This window comes from Sander lucioperca, chromosome 24 (assembly GCF_008315115.2).
Source record: "Sander lucioperca isolate FBNREF2018 chromosome 24, SLUC_FBN_1.2, whole genome shotgun sequence".
NCBI lineage: Eukaryota > Metazoa > Chordata > Actinopteri > Perciformes > Percidae > Sander > Sander lucioperca.
The window spans coordinates 16,516,252-16,534,122 of NC_050196.1; the positions used below are offsets into that span (position 1 = coordinate 16,516,252).

Here is a 17,871-nt window from a genome sequence, read left to right on the forward strand (position 1 = left end):
AAAAAACTGGAAAGATGTCTGCAGCTCTGCTTGTAGTTCCTGCTGATGACAGTTTAATTACGTTAATATATCGATATAATCGATCAATTTAAAGATGTTGAATCTAATAAAGTAGTAAAAGTATAATATTACTCTCTGAAATGTTAAGGGCAAAATCTTAAAACGTTAAAAGCCTTTAAAAGTTGACTGAGGTAGTTCCAGCTGTCAGCTGCTGGTGTCTGGTGTAATGGCGCCCTCTGGTGGAGATCAGCAGGAACTACATGCAGAACTGAACATACAAATAGACACTAAAACATGTTTATTCCTCTATTGAATTTATTTATACACTTTCTTTTGCTTTTAATCGATTAATTTAAAGATTTTGAATCTAATTTAGTAGTAAACGTATAATATTCCCCTCTGAAATGTAGTGAACGACACGAAATGTGTTCATGAAATAAAATGTTAAAAACCTGTCAGCTGCTGGTGTCTGGTGTAATGGCGCCCTGTGGTGGAGATCAGCAGGAACTACAAGCACACTGAACACACGAAGACACACATTAGAACATGTTTACAGTTTATTCCTACTTCATTTGTTCAATACAGATTTTGCCATCAACATCTCAAAGTGTATATGTGTGTGTAGTTTAGCTTGTAGTTCCTGCTGATCTCCACCAGAGGGCGCTAATACACCAGACACCAGCAGCTGACAGCTGGAACTACCTCACTGAACCTTCAAAGGTTTTTAACGTTTTATGATATGAATTATTTAACGATTTTGCCCTTAACATCATCTCAAAAGGAGAATATTAAATGTTTACTAATATATTAGATTCAATATCTTTACATTGATCGATTTAACGCTCAGAAACCTGAGGTCATTTTTACAGTTCATTGTCCATCTGGTTTTATTTTCTAAAAAAGCTTGTTAAACATCAACTGTTGTCTACAGTCAATTTATGAACATCATTTTTTTCAGGAAAAACTGGGCTATTAGAATATTTGTGCTGCAGTGAGGTCACTTGAATGTAAAAAAAGGTTGTATGACCTTAAAGACAAATAAGTAAATAAAATGGAACATGAATCTCACAGATATATATTGATATCACAGACAGATCAATAAAAGTGAAGCCTATCTCCTGTCTACATCAGTTCCCATATGTATTAGGAGTCACACTGTGAAGAAATAAACATTATAACTTATACAGTTGACTAAATATATACATTTTTTCAAAAAAAAGTCCAGACGCTTTTGCCCTCATGACATTCACTTATGCCAATAATCAAATAATAATGTCATATTTATTGAAATCACACACAGCAATGTTCTAAAACCGTTCTCCTATATATTTGGAGTCATGCAGTGCAAAAATAACCATAATGAACATTATAACTCATGTAAAAGGACAAACTATTTACATTTCTTCAAAAAAGGCCCAAATTTATGCCAAATCTTAAAACAATCTTCTCTGTAGAACGGTAATAGACTGGAGTGATCCATCTTTCACTCTATAGCCTTTGTTCTCGCTCGGATTCGCTGGAGCGATCTATCTTTCCACTCCATATACTCTTTGTATGACGGACCTGCCTTCCCATTGGTTGAAAGACGTCAACACAATCTCGCAAAGCATCATGGGATATTCAAAATGGCAGCTAGCATCGAGCTAGCGGCAAAAATGACGGAATATTGATAAATTATGGACATCAAGTGGATAAATCTTGGATATAAGAGTTTGGATTTATTGCTGAACAACTCCGAAAAGAGGCACAACTTCCAGGCTGGATAGAAAACCTTCTGTAAAGGCTACAAAGACACCAAAGACACCCCCGTGATGGCTAACTCCTTAGCTTTTAGCAGGAAAAATCGCTAACTGGCTAAATTAAACCGTTATCAAATGATCTAAATATTAATCAGAGGTGCCGTTTCGTACGGTACCGTATCGTGGACGATCCCTTAGGGCTCTTAGGGCAAAATACATAATAAAATTAGAGGGAAAAACTGGAAAATGTGTCTGCAGTTCTGCTTGTAGTTCCTGCTGATGTCCACCAGAGGGCGCCATTACACCAGACACCAGCAGCTGACAGCTAGAACTCAGGTTTTTAACGTTTTATGTTATGCATTATTTAACGGTTTTGCCCTTAACGACATCTCAAAAGGAGAATATTGAACTTTTACTAATATATTAGATTCAATATCTTTACAGTGATCGATTTAAGGCAAAATAAATAATAAAATTAGAGGGAAAAACTGGAAAATGTGTCTGCAGTTCTGCTTGTAGTTCCTGCTGATGTCCACCAGAGGGCGCTAATACACCAGACACCAGCAGCTGACAGGTTTTTAACATTTTATTTTATGAATTATTTAACGATTTTGCACTTAACAACATCTCAAAAGGAGAATATTAAACTTTCACTACTACATTAGATTGAATATCTTTGAATTGATCAATTTTAGGCAAAATAAATAAAATAAAATAGAGGAAAAACCTGGAAAAACGTGTCTGTAGTTCTGCTTGTAGTTCCTGCTGATCTCCACCAGAGGGCGCTAATACACCAGACACCAGCAGCTGACAGGTTTTTAACATTTTATTTTATGAACTATTCACACATTTTGTCGTTCACTACATTTCAGAGGGGAATATTATACGTTCACTACTAAATTAGATTCAATATCTTTAAATTAATCGATTAAAAGCAAAAGAAAGTGCATAGAATATTTAATAGAAAAATGATCATATAAAGGTATAGATTATTTTACTGAAGGAATTCTTAAAATTTAAATTAATTAAACAAATAAAGTGGGATAGTGTATATGATAAAACATTAAAATAATAAAGGTATAGAACTGTAAACATATTTGTGTCGAGGCGTCTGTAGTTCTGCTTGTAGTTCCTGCTGATGTCCACCAGAGGGCGCTAATACACCAGACACCAGCAGCTGACAGCTGGAACTACCTCAGTCAACCTTCAAAGGTTTTTAACATTTTATGTTATTAATTATTTAACGATTTTGCCCTTAACAACATCTCAAAAGGAGAATATCAAACTTTTACTACTATATTAGATTCAATGTCTTTAAATTGATCGATTTTAGGCAAAATAAATAATAAAATTAGAGGAAAAACCTGGAAAATGTGTCTGCAGTTCTGCTTGTAGTTCCTGCTGATGTCCACCAGAGGGCGCTAATACACCAGACACCAGCAGCTGACAGGTCACTCACTAAACTTTTCAAGGTTTTTAATGTTTTATTTTGTGAGTTATTTAAACATTTTGCCCTTTAAAAAAATCTCAGAGAGGAATATTAAACTTTCACTACTACATTAGATTGAATATCTTTGAATTGATCGATTTTAGGCAAAATAAATAATATAATTAGAGGAAAAAACTGGAAAATGTGTCTGTAGCTCTGCTTGTAGTTCCTGCTGATGTCCACCAGAGGGCGCTAATACACCAGACACCAGCAGCTGACAGGTTTTTAACATTTTATTTCATGAACACATTTCGTGTCATTCACTACATTTCAGAGGGGAATATTATACGTTTACTACTAAATTAGATTCAATATCTTTAAATTAATCGATTAAAAGCAAAAGAAAGTGTATAAATACATTCAAATTAAAACAATAAAATTAGAGTAATGAACATGTTTTAATTATGTGTGTGTGTGTGTGTGTGTGTGTGTGTGTGTGTGTGTGTGTGTGTGTGTGTGTGTGTGTGTGTGTGTGTGTGTGTGTGTGTAACAATTTTAGGCAAAATTTATGATATAAAAGTGCAGAGAATCATTTCTAAACAGTACAAAATACACACAAAAATAAAATATACATCTATGTATTTAATACAAAATATCTTAATTTACTGTCTTTATGGAAATAAATAAAATAAAGAGAGTAGGTAATTAAAATAACACATTTAAACAATCTAATAAAAATATTAAAATAGAGGGATATAGCATTACAAAATAATTTCATCATATTAAATTAAAGTTTAACTTTAAGAGTGAGTTAGTGTATAAGATACATACATTCAAATTAAAGAAATTGGAGGAATAAACTGGAAAGATATGTTGTTTAAAAATGCTTATTTTTTCATATTTTTGAAACATTTAAAAATGTGGTTTGACATATTTATACGTTTAAAAGATTACAAATATTTATTTTTCACATATTTTATACAGTTAAGATGTATTTACATATTTCTTTAACATTTAAAAAGACTTCTTTACGTATTTTTTATACTTTTTATAGCTTTTAAAGTTGGTATTTTGTTTTTTCCGGTTCATCTTTCCAATAGACGATCTTTGTGTGAGTGAGTCTGAACAGGTGCATTGTGGGAGGCAGTCTCTGACGCCGTCCTGTTTATTTCTTGACGTCTAAACGCCACTTTTCTCTCTATAACGAAGCTAAAATGCAGAACAAAGTCGACATTATATAAAATATTAATTTAAAATAAACATTTAACACCAGCAGTCGCCAGGACGGACTGTAACATGGAGGCCGGTGAAGGTAAAGACGACTTTATCTTTAGCTACCTTAGCTAACGTAGAGGAGAGGATGCTAGTGCTAGCTCTAAATGCTAACACAGGAAGCAAAGCCCTTATACTGATTTCAGAAAACTTGTAATACAAAAACAAACTGTCTTGATGCAAGTAATCAACTGGTGAAGTTTCATGGCGATATATATTAATTAAAATAGTATTTCTGTTCAGCTGTAGTGTCTGCCTTAATGTAACTAACAGCCTTCTGTGTATTCATTGCTATGCTTGTAATTAAATAAATGTCAGTTAGCACAAAGAAATAAGCGATTTTTGCTAATTAAAGACTGTTGGAAGTAGCAGAATATTTATCAACTTGTGCACCCTTGAAAGGTGAAGTAGTGAGAGATGCCAGCCCGAAACTGTTCTCTTCATGATTGATATCGTATTCAAGAGTTGTGCACTCATGGTTGCATCTTTTGTTTATATGTCTTTGATATTTCATAGACCGATTAAGATTATATAGTTATTTATCTCGAGGGAAATTGCTGTGCAGCAGCAGTTGAGATAAAAATTGGGTAGAGTGCAAATACAAAGAAATGTATAATGCCAAAATGAGCTAGCTCCAGGGCCAACAAGATTAGGTCATACTTAAAGAAGGAGGTGTGTGTGTGTGTGTGTGTGTGTGTGTGTGTGTGTGTGTGTGTGTGTGTGTGTGTGTCCCTTGACATATAACACAATAAAATAAATCATTATATGGACCAGGTTACAGAGTTTGGATGAAAACATTGTAATAATAAAAATAGTATAGGGAGGGTAGATTTTAAGTTTGTCAGAATAATCAATAAAGAGTAAAAGTAATTTGGCTGCAGTCCTTAGTTATTTATTCTTCATTTGTTCTGAATTATCAGAACAGTTTTTTAAACAATCATGCACTGTTTCATGTGTATCAAACTGAGGCTGCTGGGAAATGCAGTTTTAACGTGGAGAATCAAACATTAAGACTACTTTTTGTGTGAGAAAGAGGCTGACTGTGGCCGTCTCCTCCCCAGTCAGTCACTGCTGGTGTTGAATAGTTTGCCGGTCTGTTCCCCTCTGCCAGGTGTCAGCAGTGCCACGCCCACGGAGGAGATGAACGGAGCTGGAAACTTGATGGATTTCCTGGACGAGCCTTTCCCTGACGTGGGCACGTATGAAGACTTCCACACCATCGACTGGCTGAGGGAGAAATCCAGAGACACGGACCGCCACCGCAAGGTTTGACCAGGTTTTCTATTAACACACATGTAAATATATATAGTTGTTGTTTCTCATTTGGCAGTTGTTGTTTCCTAAGTAAGTCTCTGTACCTGACGAAAAAGCTAGTATTGTGTTTTAAACCTGACGAGAACATAAGAAACACATAGTTTATTCCTGTTTAGACAGAGAAACACAAGGTGAAGTAAAGGCACGAGGAGCATAGTCTGGTATATCGGATGTACAGGCTGCTGGGATGTCAGGCCTTCTCCTTCCTCTCCGCGATCTATTTAGCAAGAACACCGTTGCTGCGTCCGGAGCTCAGCGCCGCTCAAGATGGTTGTGAATGGTTTAAAGAAATACAAACAAGCAGGAGCATTTATCCGATAGGTGCTTTAGCGAGACTACTAGGAGAATAGTAAATGGGGGACAGGGGTAAAGAGATGAGTTGTTATCACAATGAAAACTGAGGCAGAAACACTGATACTCATTCATAGGTTTCTTGTGGTTTCACCTTCTGCTCTGTGACGGAAAAAATGCAGCCGTGTTGCAGCGATGGCCTGCCGACCAGAATACTACTAGTGCCAATCTTCCTTTGAAACACACGGAGACCAAAAGCTTTCCTGCTGAGTAACGAATATCTCTGTGAACCCAGTCAGGTCTATTCACTCAACTGTTTAAAGTTGGAAGATCTGAGTAGAATGTGCTCGCTGTTGTTGAACAAAGCATTTCCCGTTCGTCCAGTGGAGCTGCTGTTTCTGAAGAGTAGAAACTGCTTCAGTATGTTTGAAAAGCCTCTGTCTTGTCCCTGAATTTGGCCAGTGGTTCTTACATCTTTTAATCATCAGCTAGTCAATGCAAACTCTTTGAGTGAATAACATGCAGGTCTCCTTTTTGTTTGTCTCCCAGATCACCAGTAAGAGTAAGGAGTCCTTCTGGGAGCTGATCAAGAGCCTGCTGGACGCCTGGTCAGGATGGGTGGTGATGCTGCTCATCGGACTCCTCTCAGGTCAGTCACAAGGGAAGACGGTACGTAATGTTGATCAGTGTTTCCCAAAAGCCCAAGATGACGTCATCAAATGTCTTGTTTTGTCCACAACTCAAAAATATTCAGTTTACTGTCACAGAGGAGAGAATAAACTAGAACATATCCACATCTAACAAGCTGAAATCAGACATAATTTTTAGGAGCTGGAATGAGATTGGGTTAGCCTGGTTCATTGACAGTTCATTTCCAAAAGGGCGTCACCAACAGACGCCACTCAAATGCCTCTGGGCGCAATGGACAGTCCTTCAACCAATCAGACCAACGATCTGGGTGACGCTGCGCTTCGGTAGCCGTCATGTTGAATGTAAACAAAAAGCTGCTCGCCGTCGCTGAGCTATCGTCGTCGTGTAAAGCCCGCCTCAGCGGTTGTGATTGGTGTAAAGCCCGCCTCAGCGGTTGTGATTGGTGTAAAGCCCGCCTCAGCGGTTGTGATTGGTGTAAAGCCCGCCTCAGCGGTTGTGATTGGTGTAAAGCCCGCCTCAGCGGTTGTGATTGGTGCCTCGATTTCAGGGACATTTGAAATGGGTTTGAACGGGCTCTTCACCAGACTGACTTGCAGAGCAAATCTCAAATTTGCCGGAAGTTCGTCAGGGTTTACCCAGGCTAAGTTTGGGTGATGGTACAAGAGAAGAATATGTTTAGATCTCGGTTGAAGTGAAATGAAAGGTCAATCAATATCACGAAAAAGGTTTTCATGTTGTTGTTACCGTCAACAACTTCATAGCACACATAGATTTAGATCTTTTTCCATCATCACAGGTGAATGAACATGCATGTGCAGCTTGAAACCTCTGCTGGAAGAGCGTGAAACGTTCTTGTACCAAGACTATCATCACTCGCTGTAAGGCTTGAGACGTGTCCTGTTTTCTGCAGGGACGCTGGCCGGAGTGATCGACCTGGCGGTGGACTGGATGACAGATCTGAAGGAAGGTGTGTGTCTGTCGGCCTTCTGGTACAGCCACGAGCAGTGCTGCTGGACGTCCAACGAGACCACGTTCGACGACCGGGACAAGTGTCCTCAGTGGCAGAAGTGGGCCGAGCTGATGACGGGCCACGCTGAGGTAAGACCTGGCTCCCGCCAAAATAAAACATCCTCGTAAAAGTTACCGAGCACGAGTAGGAGTTCAACCCACAGCTGCACAATTCTCCATCATTAGGGACAGGTTGCAGCCAAGTCAATTTATTTATAACATATTTTAAATCTTAAGGTGTAACAGACAAAATAATGGCAATCACGTAGTCTTGTAAATAATTGTTGAGACTTGAAAGTAGTCATGAAAAGATGAGTTATAAGTGTGAAAAGATGGGGACAACCTGACAGTGCTTCCCAGTTTAGTATTTAAAGTATTTGCTATATTTGAATAAAAGCAGTTTTATTGAGGAATCATTTAGTTTAATCAGGAAATAATAAAAATACGGTCTTCTGTGCACACTTTTGGCCCTAATCATGTGTCCAGAAGCTGTTCTGTTTAGCATACTTTTACTGTTTATAATATAATGCCTTTTTGTCTCTCAGGGAGCGGGAGCCTACGTGTTGAACTACTTCCTGTACGTTCTGTGGGCTCTGCTGTTTTCCTTCCTGGCGGTGTCACTGGTGCGAGTGTTCGCTCCGTATGCCTGCGGGTCAGGAATCCCAGAGGTGAGACGCAGGTTTCCGGGATCCATGAGATTTCAATGTCCCAGACAAATGGGAGGAATTTCAGCCAAATACTATTTGTGTTTATTGAGATTAAAAACAAGTGATCAAGGCACATGGATTTATAATATTTTGTATTTAAAAGCTACTTGAGCTTATATTCCAATTAAAGTAAGTCTTGTCAATAGAGTCGTCTCCATAATAACGCTATTTTAAATATAAACAAATATTACGCAGTGTTGACATGGCAAAAAAAGTCACACCTACAAAGCATGGAAATTAGACGGGTTCTCTGTTTAAAGGCGGGTGGGGTGACGCCTGACGGAAAACAACATCCATACCTTATACGTATTACTGTCATCTCTGTTTTTGGACAGTAAAAATATTCACAGTAGGCATGCTAATTTAGCTTTCTTTTCTGACCGATAGCCGACCCTTGTTAATCGATCATTAACCTACAAGCAGGCAACGGAGTCCCAGTTCACCTTCACTCCAGCTCTGTGGAGATAGGTCTAGTAGTCGTCCTGGAGGCTCAGACATACTTTCAGCGTGCTGCGGACTTATACCAGTGGCACAACCACAATGTTCGCTGAATTGTCGTGGACACATGCAGCCACTTTCCAGCGTATGTCTGAGCCTGACACCGCATCCTCCTGCGAGGTTGTCAGCTGTGTGTCTGCCTGGCATACTCTGTGTGTAGGATGGCCGATTTAACTCGCCAATCCTCGATATTGATACAGCTACGTGTCACGTAGCTCTCCGCTATGAGCGCCGTCCAGCAGAGAGCCACGAACTGAGCAGAAAAAAGAAAGCTTAAAACTCTGCATGCTAGTGCAAAGTTTGCAGCATCAAGTTAACTACCAGTTAAGAAATAGATCGTATGGACTATTTTTCTTTTACCATGCAACACACTGTTTTTAATAATGTTAAATAATGGTTTAACTGTTTAACTCATCAAAGTTCTTAATCTCGGTTAACGATTAATCGTCAGCATCTCTTATTCACAGATACTAATATGTGTTTTTGTGCAGATCAAGACAATCCTGAGCGGCTTCATCATCCGGGGCTACCTGGGGAAATGGACCCTGCTGATCAAGACGGTCACCCTGGTTCTGGCGGTGTCGTCGGGTCTCAGCCTGGGGAAGGAGGGCCCTCTGGTCCACGTGGCCTGCTGCTGTGGAAACCTCTTCTGCAGCCTCTTCTCCAAGTACAGCAAGAACGAGGGCAAGCGCCGAGAGGTACGCCGCTGATAAAACACCTGAACGCCAAGCAGAACCTTTGAGCTCATCAGATTTCTGAAATACACACATTAGAGGTTTATTTGTCAGCACATAATCACTGCTCACATTTAGCAGAACAATACGCTTCAATGGACACTTAATAATATCCTTTGGTTATGAGTTTCCTTTTTTAAAACAACTGTATTAACAAAACCAACTCACAAAAATCAAACGTCACAGCTCAAACATGATGTAGAATAAAATAAATACGTTTTACAGAGACTTTATGTAGCATTCAAATATGCAGTTTCCATCTTTTTTGAGATATTTTTGGCCTGAAAAAGTTTTAATTGGTATTAAGGACTCCTTTTAATGGGATAATGTAGATTTAAATCCAGAAATATAATCACATTTTATGTTTTTAAAAGATTTTATTGTGAGGCATCATTCCAAAGATAACAAAACATGGTATTGTCATGCTTCTTTTCCACATAAACCAACATACAAAAAGACAAGAAGAACACACTATAATTAAATTAAAAGTACATACATGAATGAAAACAATAACAATTATAATATTTAATTGAAAAAACATAATATTAATAATAAAAAACACAATCATACTATAACTTGTAGAACATCACCTGCAAACTGTTCTTATAATCAGATTTGAAATGACTGAAATAGAGATGTTGTGATTGTGTATCTGACCTCTGACCTCTCAGGTGCTATCGGCCGCAGCAGCAGCTGGAGTGTCGGTGGCCTTCGGTGCACCGATCGGAGGAGTTCTGTTCAGCCTGGAAGAGGTTTGTTAAAAATCACACGTTCTCCCGCTGCATTAAGCTGCATGAACCTGCTGACCTGTGAGACAGCGCTGAACTCAGACAGTGTGTCGTGTTGTTGTTCACTTTGCGGTCAGCCTGTTCATCACGGCCGGCTACTTTTGGGGAATATACGTCGATATAGGGCTGTTCGATTATGGGGGAAAAAATCTTAATCACGTTTATTTTAGTCAGCATTGAAATCATGATTATTTAACACGATTACTCTTGGATTTTGGAAAGATGTTGCTTTTATTCATTATAAGTCCTGTATGAACCCTTTTTTTCATTCAGAACACAAGACGAAATAAGAGTTTACCTGCAAAAATGTGCAAAATAATCGTTTTTCTTTAGGAGCAGAAATCGTAATCCCGATTATTATTCGATTAATTGAGCAGCCCTACTTTGATACGTAATCCTGATTATTATTATTTGATTAATTGAGCAGCCCTACTTCGATACGTAATCCTGATTATTATTATTTGATTAATTGAGCAGCCCTACTTCGATACGTAATCCTGATTATTATTATTTGATTAATTGAGCAGCCCTACTTCGATACGTAATCCTGATTATTATTATTTGATTAATTGAGCAGCCCTACTTCGATACGTAATCCTGATTATTATTATTTGATTAATTGAGCAGCCCTACTTCGATACGTAATCCTGATTATTATTATTTGATTAATTGAGCAGCCCTACTTCGATACGTAATCCTGATTATTATTATTTGATTAATTGAGCAGCCCTACTTCGATACGTAATCCTGATTATTATTATTTGATTAATTGAGCAGCCCTTGTTCAATGCTTTTCTCTAAAAACAATCAGCCGTCCTTCGTCTCTCCCGCAGGTCAGTTACTACTTCCCTCTGAAGACTCTGTGGCGTTCGTTCTTCGCTGCCCTGGTCGCCGCCTTCACGCTGCGCTCCATCAACCCGTTCGGCAACAGCCGCCTGGTGCTCTTCTACGTGGAGTACCACACGCCGTGGTACATGGCTGAGCTGGTGCCGTTCATCCTGCTGGGCGTGTTTGGCGGCCTCTGGGGGACCCTCTTCATTCGGGCCAACATCGCCTGGTGCCGTCGAAGGAAGACCACCCAGCTGGGGAAGTACCCGGTCCTGGAGGTCATCGCCGTGACGGGTATCACCGCCGTGCTGGCGTTTCCAAACCCGTATACCCGTCGCAGCACCAGCGAGCTCATCTCGGAGCTTTTCAACGACTGCGGCGCGCTGGAGTCGTCACAGCTGTGTGATTATATCAATAACCCCAACATGAGTCGGCCGGTGGACGACATCCCGGACCGACCGGCGGGGCCCGGGGTCTACAACGCCCTCTGGCAGCTCGCCCTCGCTCTCGTCTTTAAAATTGTCATCACCATTTTCACCTTTGGCATGAAGGTCAGTAAGACAAAGAGGATGGGGAATACATTTGGTTTGTCAAAAAAAAAAAAAAAACCTTCTCCCCTCTAAAGGCCTTTACAGACGGGTGGCGTGACAAATAAATGACACAAAAATGAGTTCAAATTGAGATTCCTTTTAGTGAAATACTCTTGAGTGAGTTTATTTCCCTCTGGTAAACAGTGTAGCATACGGTATGTCTAGGGCTATTACTGTGAAAGGTAAGAACGTTAAGAGTGTCTCTGGTGAACGCTGTCTTTGTCAAGTTTGAAAGGACTTCAGAAGTTTGCCGTCTGTACAATCCAAGTTTCGTCCAAGTCTCCTCGTTGTTGTATTATGATTATCATAAGTAAACAACACAACGTGATTGGTTGATGTCTTTTTTCGCGGTGCGAAAGCTCAGAAAAATCAACCTCAAACTGAACAAACTTACGTTGCTTTATTGCAGCGTAATATTCACGTTCCGTGTGAAAGTACTTTTGACAAAAACAACAGTTCGAAAAAAATATATTGACGTGTGAATAAATCACATGAAAAATGTCCCCAGTGTGTAAAGGCTTTTAGGGTGCATTATTAATTAGAAAACTAATCTTTCTTCTTTTCATACTTCTGATAAGAGTTACTATACATGCTCTCTATGCTTCAACAAGATAATAATGTTACAAATAGTGTTGTTGGAGACCCAAAAAAAGCTTCTGTTTCCTGTCCAGATCCCGTCAGGTCTCTTCATTCCCAGCATGGCTGTTGGAGCTATCGCAGGACGGATCGTCGGGATCGCCGTAGAGCAGATGGCGTACCACCACCACGACTGGATCATCTTCAAGAACTGGTGCCGGCCCGGCGCTGACTGTGTCACACCGGGACTCTACGCCATGGTGGGAGCCGCCGCCTGTCTGGGTGAGCAGAAGCAGTTCTGTAAACTTCATCTCTGTTTGTGAGAGTTTACGTGGGTGAAGATTAGTGGGCACATCTGATGTCTTTAACTGAGTAGATGGGTGGTGATGGCCCAGTGGATGTGACACATGCCTTTGGTGTGGGAGACCTGGGTTCGATTCCCACTGTGATACATCAACCAATGTGTCCCTGAGCAAGACACTTAACCCCTAGTTGCTCCAGAGGCGTGTGACCTCTGACATATATAGCAATTGTAAGTCGCTTTGGATAAACGCGTCAGCTAAATAACATGTAATGTAATGAGTAAATCTAGAAATTCAAAGGATTTAAAATCTTCAGCCTTGCATCCTGTAATGAACGAGCTGTGATTGCGTCCTTTCAGGCGGGGTGACCAGGATGACCGTCTCCCTGGTGGTCATCATGTTTGAGCTCACTGGCGGTTTGGAGTACATCGTCCCCCTGATGGCCGCCGCTGTCACCAGCAAGTGGGTGGCGGACGCCTTTGGGAAGGAGGGCATCTACGAGTCTCACATCCAGCTCAACGGCTACCCCTACCTGGACGTCAGGGACGAGTTCACCCACCGCACGTTGGCCACCGACGTGATGCGGCCCCGCAGGAACGACCCCCCTCTGGCCGTCCTCACCCAGGACACCACCACGGTGGAGGACGTGGAGGCGCTGATCAAAGACACCGATTATAACGGCTTCCCGGTGGTCGTTTCCAGAGAGTCGGAGAGGCTCATCGGCTTCGTTCAGCGCCGGGATCTCACCCTGGCCATCAGTAAGTTGGTTAAACTAGTTCAGGTCTTTATTGATTACCACTGATATTCTCTGGTGAGTCACGTAGGATGTGTACTAGGGCTGCCTCCTCTCTTATCGCTCATTTTGGTTTTAGTCGACTACGATTTCTTTAGACGATAAGTCATTTTCTACGCTTTTTTTCATGCTGAATGACTTATTTCTAAGAATCTTCTGAGCACATCTTTGGTAAACACAAGATTTAAAGTGGTGCTTTTTGGAGAAACTCAATTTGAGCGCATTTGTACTGACTGTCTGTCATCAGGAAACAAGGCCCAGATTAGTTTTCATTTTCCAACCAGGCCTGAAGATGTTTGAACAGACTTCTCCCCCTTTCTGTCTACAGAAACCGCCCGTCAGAAGCAGGACGGCGTGGTGAGCAGCTCGGTGGTCTACTTCACCGAGGACGCGCCCCAGCTGCCAGCCAGCAACCCGCAGCCACTGAAGCTGCGACGCATCCTGAACCTCAGCCCGTTCACCGTCACCGACCACACGCCCATGGAGACGGTCGTGGACATCTTCCGCAAGCTGGGCCTCCGCCAGTGTCTTGTCACCAGGAGCGGGTAAGAACAGGACTTGACACCTAAATACAAACCACAAATAAAAAGCTTTTCGAGGTGTAAAAAAAGACAATTTCACTACAGCAAAGAATGGATGTTTTTTAACCCATTCATAAAGGTAATTTATTTTCTTCTGCTGTTTTGGATTTGAATGTTGAGTGGAAAGACGTGACGTGACCTCTGACCTTGTTTATTTCTGTTCAGGCGTCTCCTGGGCATCATCACCAAGAAGGACGTCCTGCGACACATGGCTCAAATGATGAACCAGGATCCAGAGTCCATCATGTTCAATTAGCAAAAGAGAGAGGAGCTTCACTCCGCTGACGTTGTAAATAGGTGAGACCAGTGCGACGCTACTGTAACTGCAACCTGTGAAGAATTCCTCCCACCTCATGACAGGCAAGTCCTAACCGTAGTAACCACATCATCTCTGCTCCACGTGTTTTCAAATGTAACTGCGCTGGAATATTTAGCCAGAGGCAGAAAGCTTTTACTTCCGCTTAACAATTCCAACCCCTAAGAAGATCAATTCTTTGCAGAGTGAAAAAACTGAAGAGCTGATCTTTTTCTTTACTGTGATCTGGAAACACACGTTTAGCATGTTTAATGTTCAGAGTGCCAAACTCTGGGTCTTCAGTTTCAACAGTGTCAAGATCAACACGCCCACGGTCATCCATTTAATCAATAAATAAATGACTGTGGGAGTGAAGCATTCAACTTTATTGCTTCAAGTTCAAGGAAAATGTTTAGAAAGCCACGCTGAAGGGAAAACTGGGACGGAAAGCAGTATTTGTAACTTGGAAACAAAGTTGTGGTCAAGTGTAAGGATGTGTTCACAGGGTTGCTGCACAGACCTGAAAAGTCTGGCACGTTGTAGAAAATTAATTTGATACTAATAATCTTTAGTAATCTTACAATGGTGATTATAAAGTCTGAAAAATGTATGAAATATCATCTCACTCAAAAAGGGTGTATTTGAAGATAGTGTTTAACTAAATCCTCACAGTTGAGTACCATCTACTGTAGCTTATACACTGACTATGGAGAAGTAGCTCATACAACCACACTTCAAAACATCTCCACTATCTCTTTTAAGTGATTAATCAATTCTTTAACTTGTTGCCCGATCATTTTCTGTCAATCAGCCAATTAATTCATTGATTAATTCTTTCAGTTGCTGTGGTTGTAGCACCTCCAAGAACAAGTGATAGGTTGGAAATTCTCTCCCTCTCTCTCTCTCTCTCTCTCCCTCTATCTGTGTGTCTCTCTCTCTCTCTCTCTCTCTCTCTCTCTCTCTCTCTCTCTCTCTCTCTCTCTCTCTCTCTCTCTCTATATATATATATATATATATATATATATATATATATATATATATATATATATATATATATATATATCTCCCTCTCTCTGTCTCTCTCTCTCTCTCTCTCTCTCTCTCTCTCTCTCTCTCTCTCTGTCTCTCTCTCTCTCTCTCTCTCTATATATATATATCTCGCTCTCCCTCTCCCTCTCTCTGTCTCTCTCCCTCTCTCTCTTTCTGTCTCTCTCTCTCCCTCTCTCTGTCTCTCTCTCTCTGTCTCTCTCCCTCTCTCTCTCTCCCTCTCTCTGTCTCTCTCTCTCTCTCTGTCTCTGTGTCTCTCTCTCGCTCTGTCTCCCTCTCTCTGTCTCTCTCTCTGTCTCTCTCTCTGTCTCTCTCTCTCTCTCTCCCTCTCTCTCTCTCTCTCTCTCTCTCTCTCTCTCTGTCTCTCTCTCTCTCCCTCCCTCTCTGTCTCTCTCTCGGCCGTTTCCTGGTACAAACTTAAATATACAAGTTCACAAACTCTAATTCAAGCACACCTTTTTGAATGATATAATATTCTGTAAAAGTGCACGGGACAATGATTGATATTAATATTGGCCTTAGAAAAATCAAAAGTGTCTCTTAAGATAAAAATCTGTGAAAAGTACAGAATTTATTTTGAATCCTGAAATCTGGGTGTGGGTTTTCCTTGTGATAAAATGTTACTCTGCATCATGTATGATTTTAAAAAAGGGACCAGTTGTGAGATGTAACAGACTGGAGCACCACTGAACCCTGATGTTATCTTATAAAATGTCTAACACTGATTTTATTTAAAGGTGGAGAGTTTGTGACTGCTGCACTTTGGGTTTAAGTTAACCGTTTTGTTTTGTTATGTGTTGCTGCCATATTTATATTAATACTGCCTGTATTCATGTTCTGACACTAACTGGAGCAGTTAAGTATCAGTTAAGTTGGCTTTTTGGTATATCTTAATGTTAATTTAATTGTGTCAAAAGGTTTCAAAAGAGCCTTAAAATGAGTGCGATAAACGGTGAATTTACAGGTTCATAGCACGTCAAACTGTGCGAGATTCCTCTATTTAATTTATAATCCATTGATACGTTATGCTGGCTGCTAATCATTGTCGGTGTCGGCCAGATGTGACAAGTCTGTTTGTCCGTTTGTTTGTTACTATCATTATATATCTGTTATGTAAATGTTTCTTCTGTTAGTTAGATTCATGTAGTAGTGGCAGACCGCTACACCATCTCTGATTTAAGTTAAAATGACACTAATGAACAGGATTTATAATCCGGGGAAAAAAATCGGTAATGCATTATGGCATTATGAGAGAGAGTAAGTCGGATCAGTGCATCCCTATTTATACTTGTTTTCTTATAATCAAAGTACAACGCGTTAGGTATCTTAAATCAACTGGAAGTGTTTTCAGTCCATTAGTTGACCATAAACAAAAATCAACTCTAGCTCAGCTCTAGTTTGCTATATCTTGTAGTTTTCTTCACATTTTTTGTTAAAAATGCGAAGAAAAAGTATAAATTTGGTTCTAAATTTTTGACCCTGTAACAACTTGGCTGCAGGCTGTCATCACCAGGAGGGACATGAACATCCAGAACTTTTTGCAGGTGCATAACAATATTAGCAGTGTGCTGGTGCTTTGTATCCTTTTGTTTTGGCTGTCTTTGTTATCTAGATGTCTAGATGAAAACTGTCTTTGGACGTGTCTCGATACAGTACAACAGGACTGTCTCTTTGGATTGACCTGAAAGATTTCACCACATTTCATATGAGGCAGCACAAAAACACACCGTGAGGTTTTAGAAAGATTACGAGAAGAAGTTACAAAACATAACGTATCTGTTACCCGTTTAACATGTTTAAGCTAAGTAAAAAATGGTACTATAAGCTCTCATTACATGAACTGACACAGTAATACTGAAATCTTGATTTAAGGAGGTCGCTACAATCAGCTGCAGAAGGATCAGAAATGAAGGGAAATAACTAAGGACACATGTTTCCGCGCAGGTCTGGAAACTTGATAATTTTAATCACTTAAGAAAATCAAGGTTGCACAAAAAACAAAAAAATGTTGCGTCCTACTCATCGAATGCACGTTCAGTGTTCTTATCCCCTCCGTCATTTCCTGTGTCGTGGTATTTGTGGTCGTGGAAAATCACCTGGATTGGTCGGAGCTCCCAGCTGCTAACAGTTTATAAAAACTGGAAACTTTGAGGGAATTAAGTTTTTGGAAAACACACTCCATGTTGAAACAAATTATCTTTTTGTTTTGAAATGCCAACAAGAATGTATTGAAAAGAATAACTGTTGTATATATTGTCAAGATTTACTGTGAGCATTTTTTTAATTTAATTTTGTCTGAAACACACTAACGTTGAGCCCTGGTTATTGTTTATTTTTAACTCAATATTTAACAGATGCATTACTCGTACAGGAAACACATATTTGCACTTTTTTTTCTGTTTTCAATTTGTAAATGAAGTGATTGAAA

General features: G+C 40.0%; 1 protein-coding gene across 1 annotated transcript; it reads left to right on the forward strand.

Annotated features, from left to right (window-relative positions):
* The first annotated feature begins 4,267 nt into the window (after positions 1 to 4,267).
* On the forward strand, positions 4,268 to 14,408 carry clcn4 (chloride channel, voltage-sensitive 4). Its single transcript, XM_031292390.2, has 12 exons — positions 4,268 to 4,480; positions 5,552 to 5,706; positions 6,595 to 6,694; positions 7,607 to 7,794; positions 8,250 to 8,372; positions 9,401 to 9,607; positions 10,315 to 10,395; positions 11,265 to 11,810; positions 12,521 to 12,707; positions 13,087 to 13,485; positions 13,849 to 14,065; positions 14,267 to 14,408. Exons 1-12 carry the CDS (start codon positions 4,465 to 4,467, stop codon positions 14,355 to 14,357), a joined length of 2,310 nt encoding a protein of 769 aa, XP_031148250.1. The 5' UTR covers positions 4,268 to 4,464; the 3' UTR covers positions 14,358 to 14,408.
* Positions 14,409 to 17,871: the final 3,463 nt, after the last annotated feature.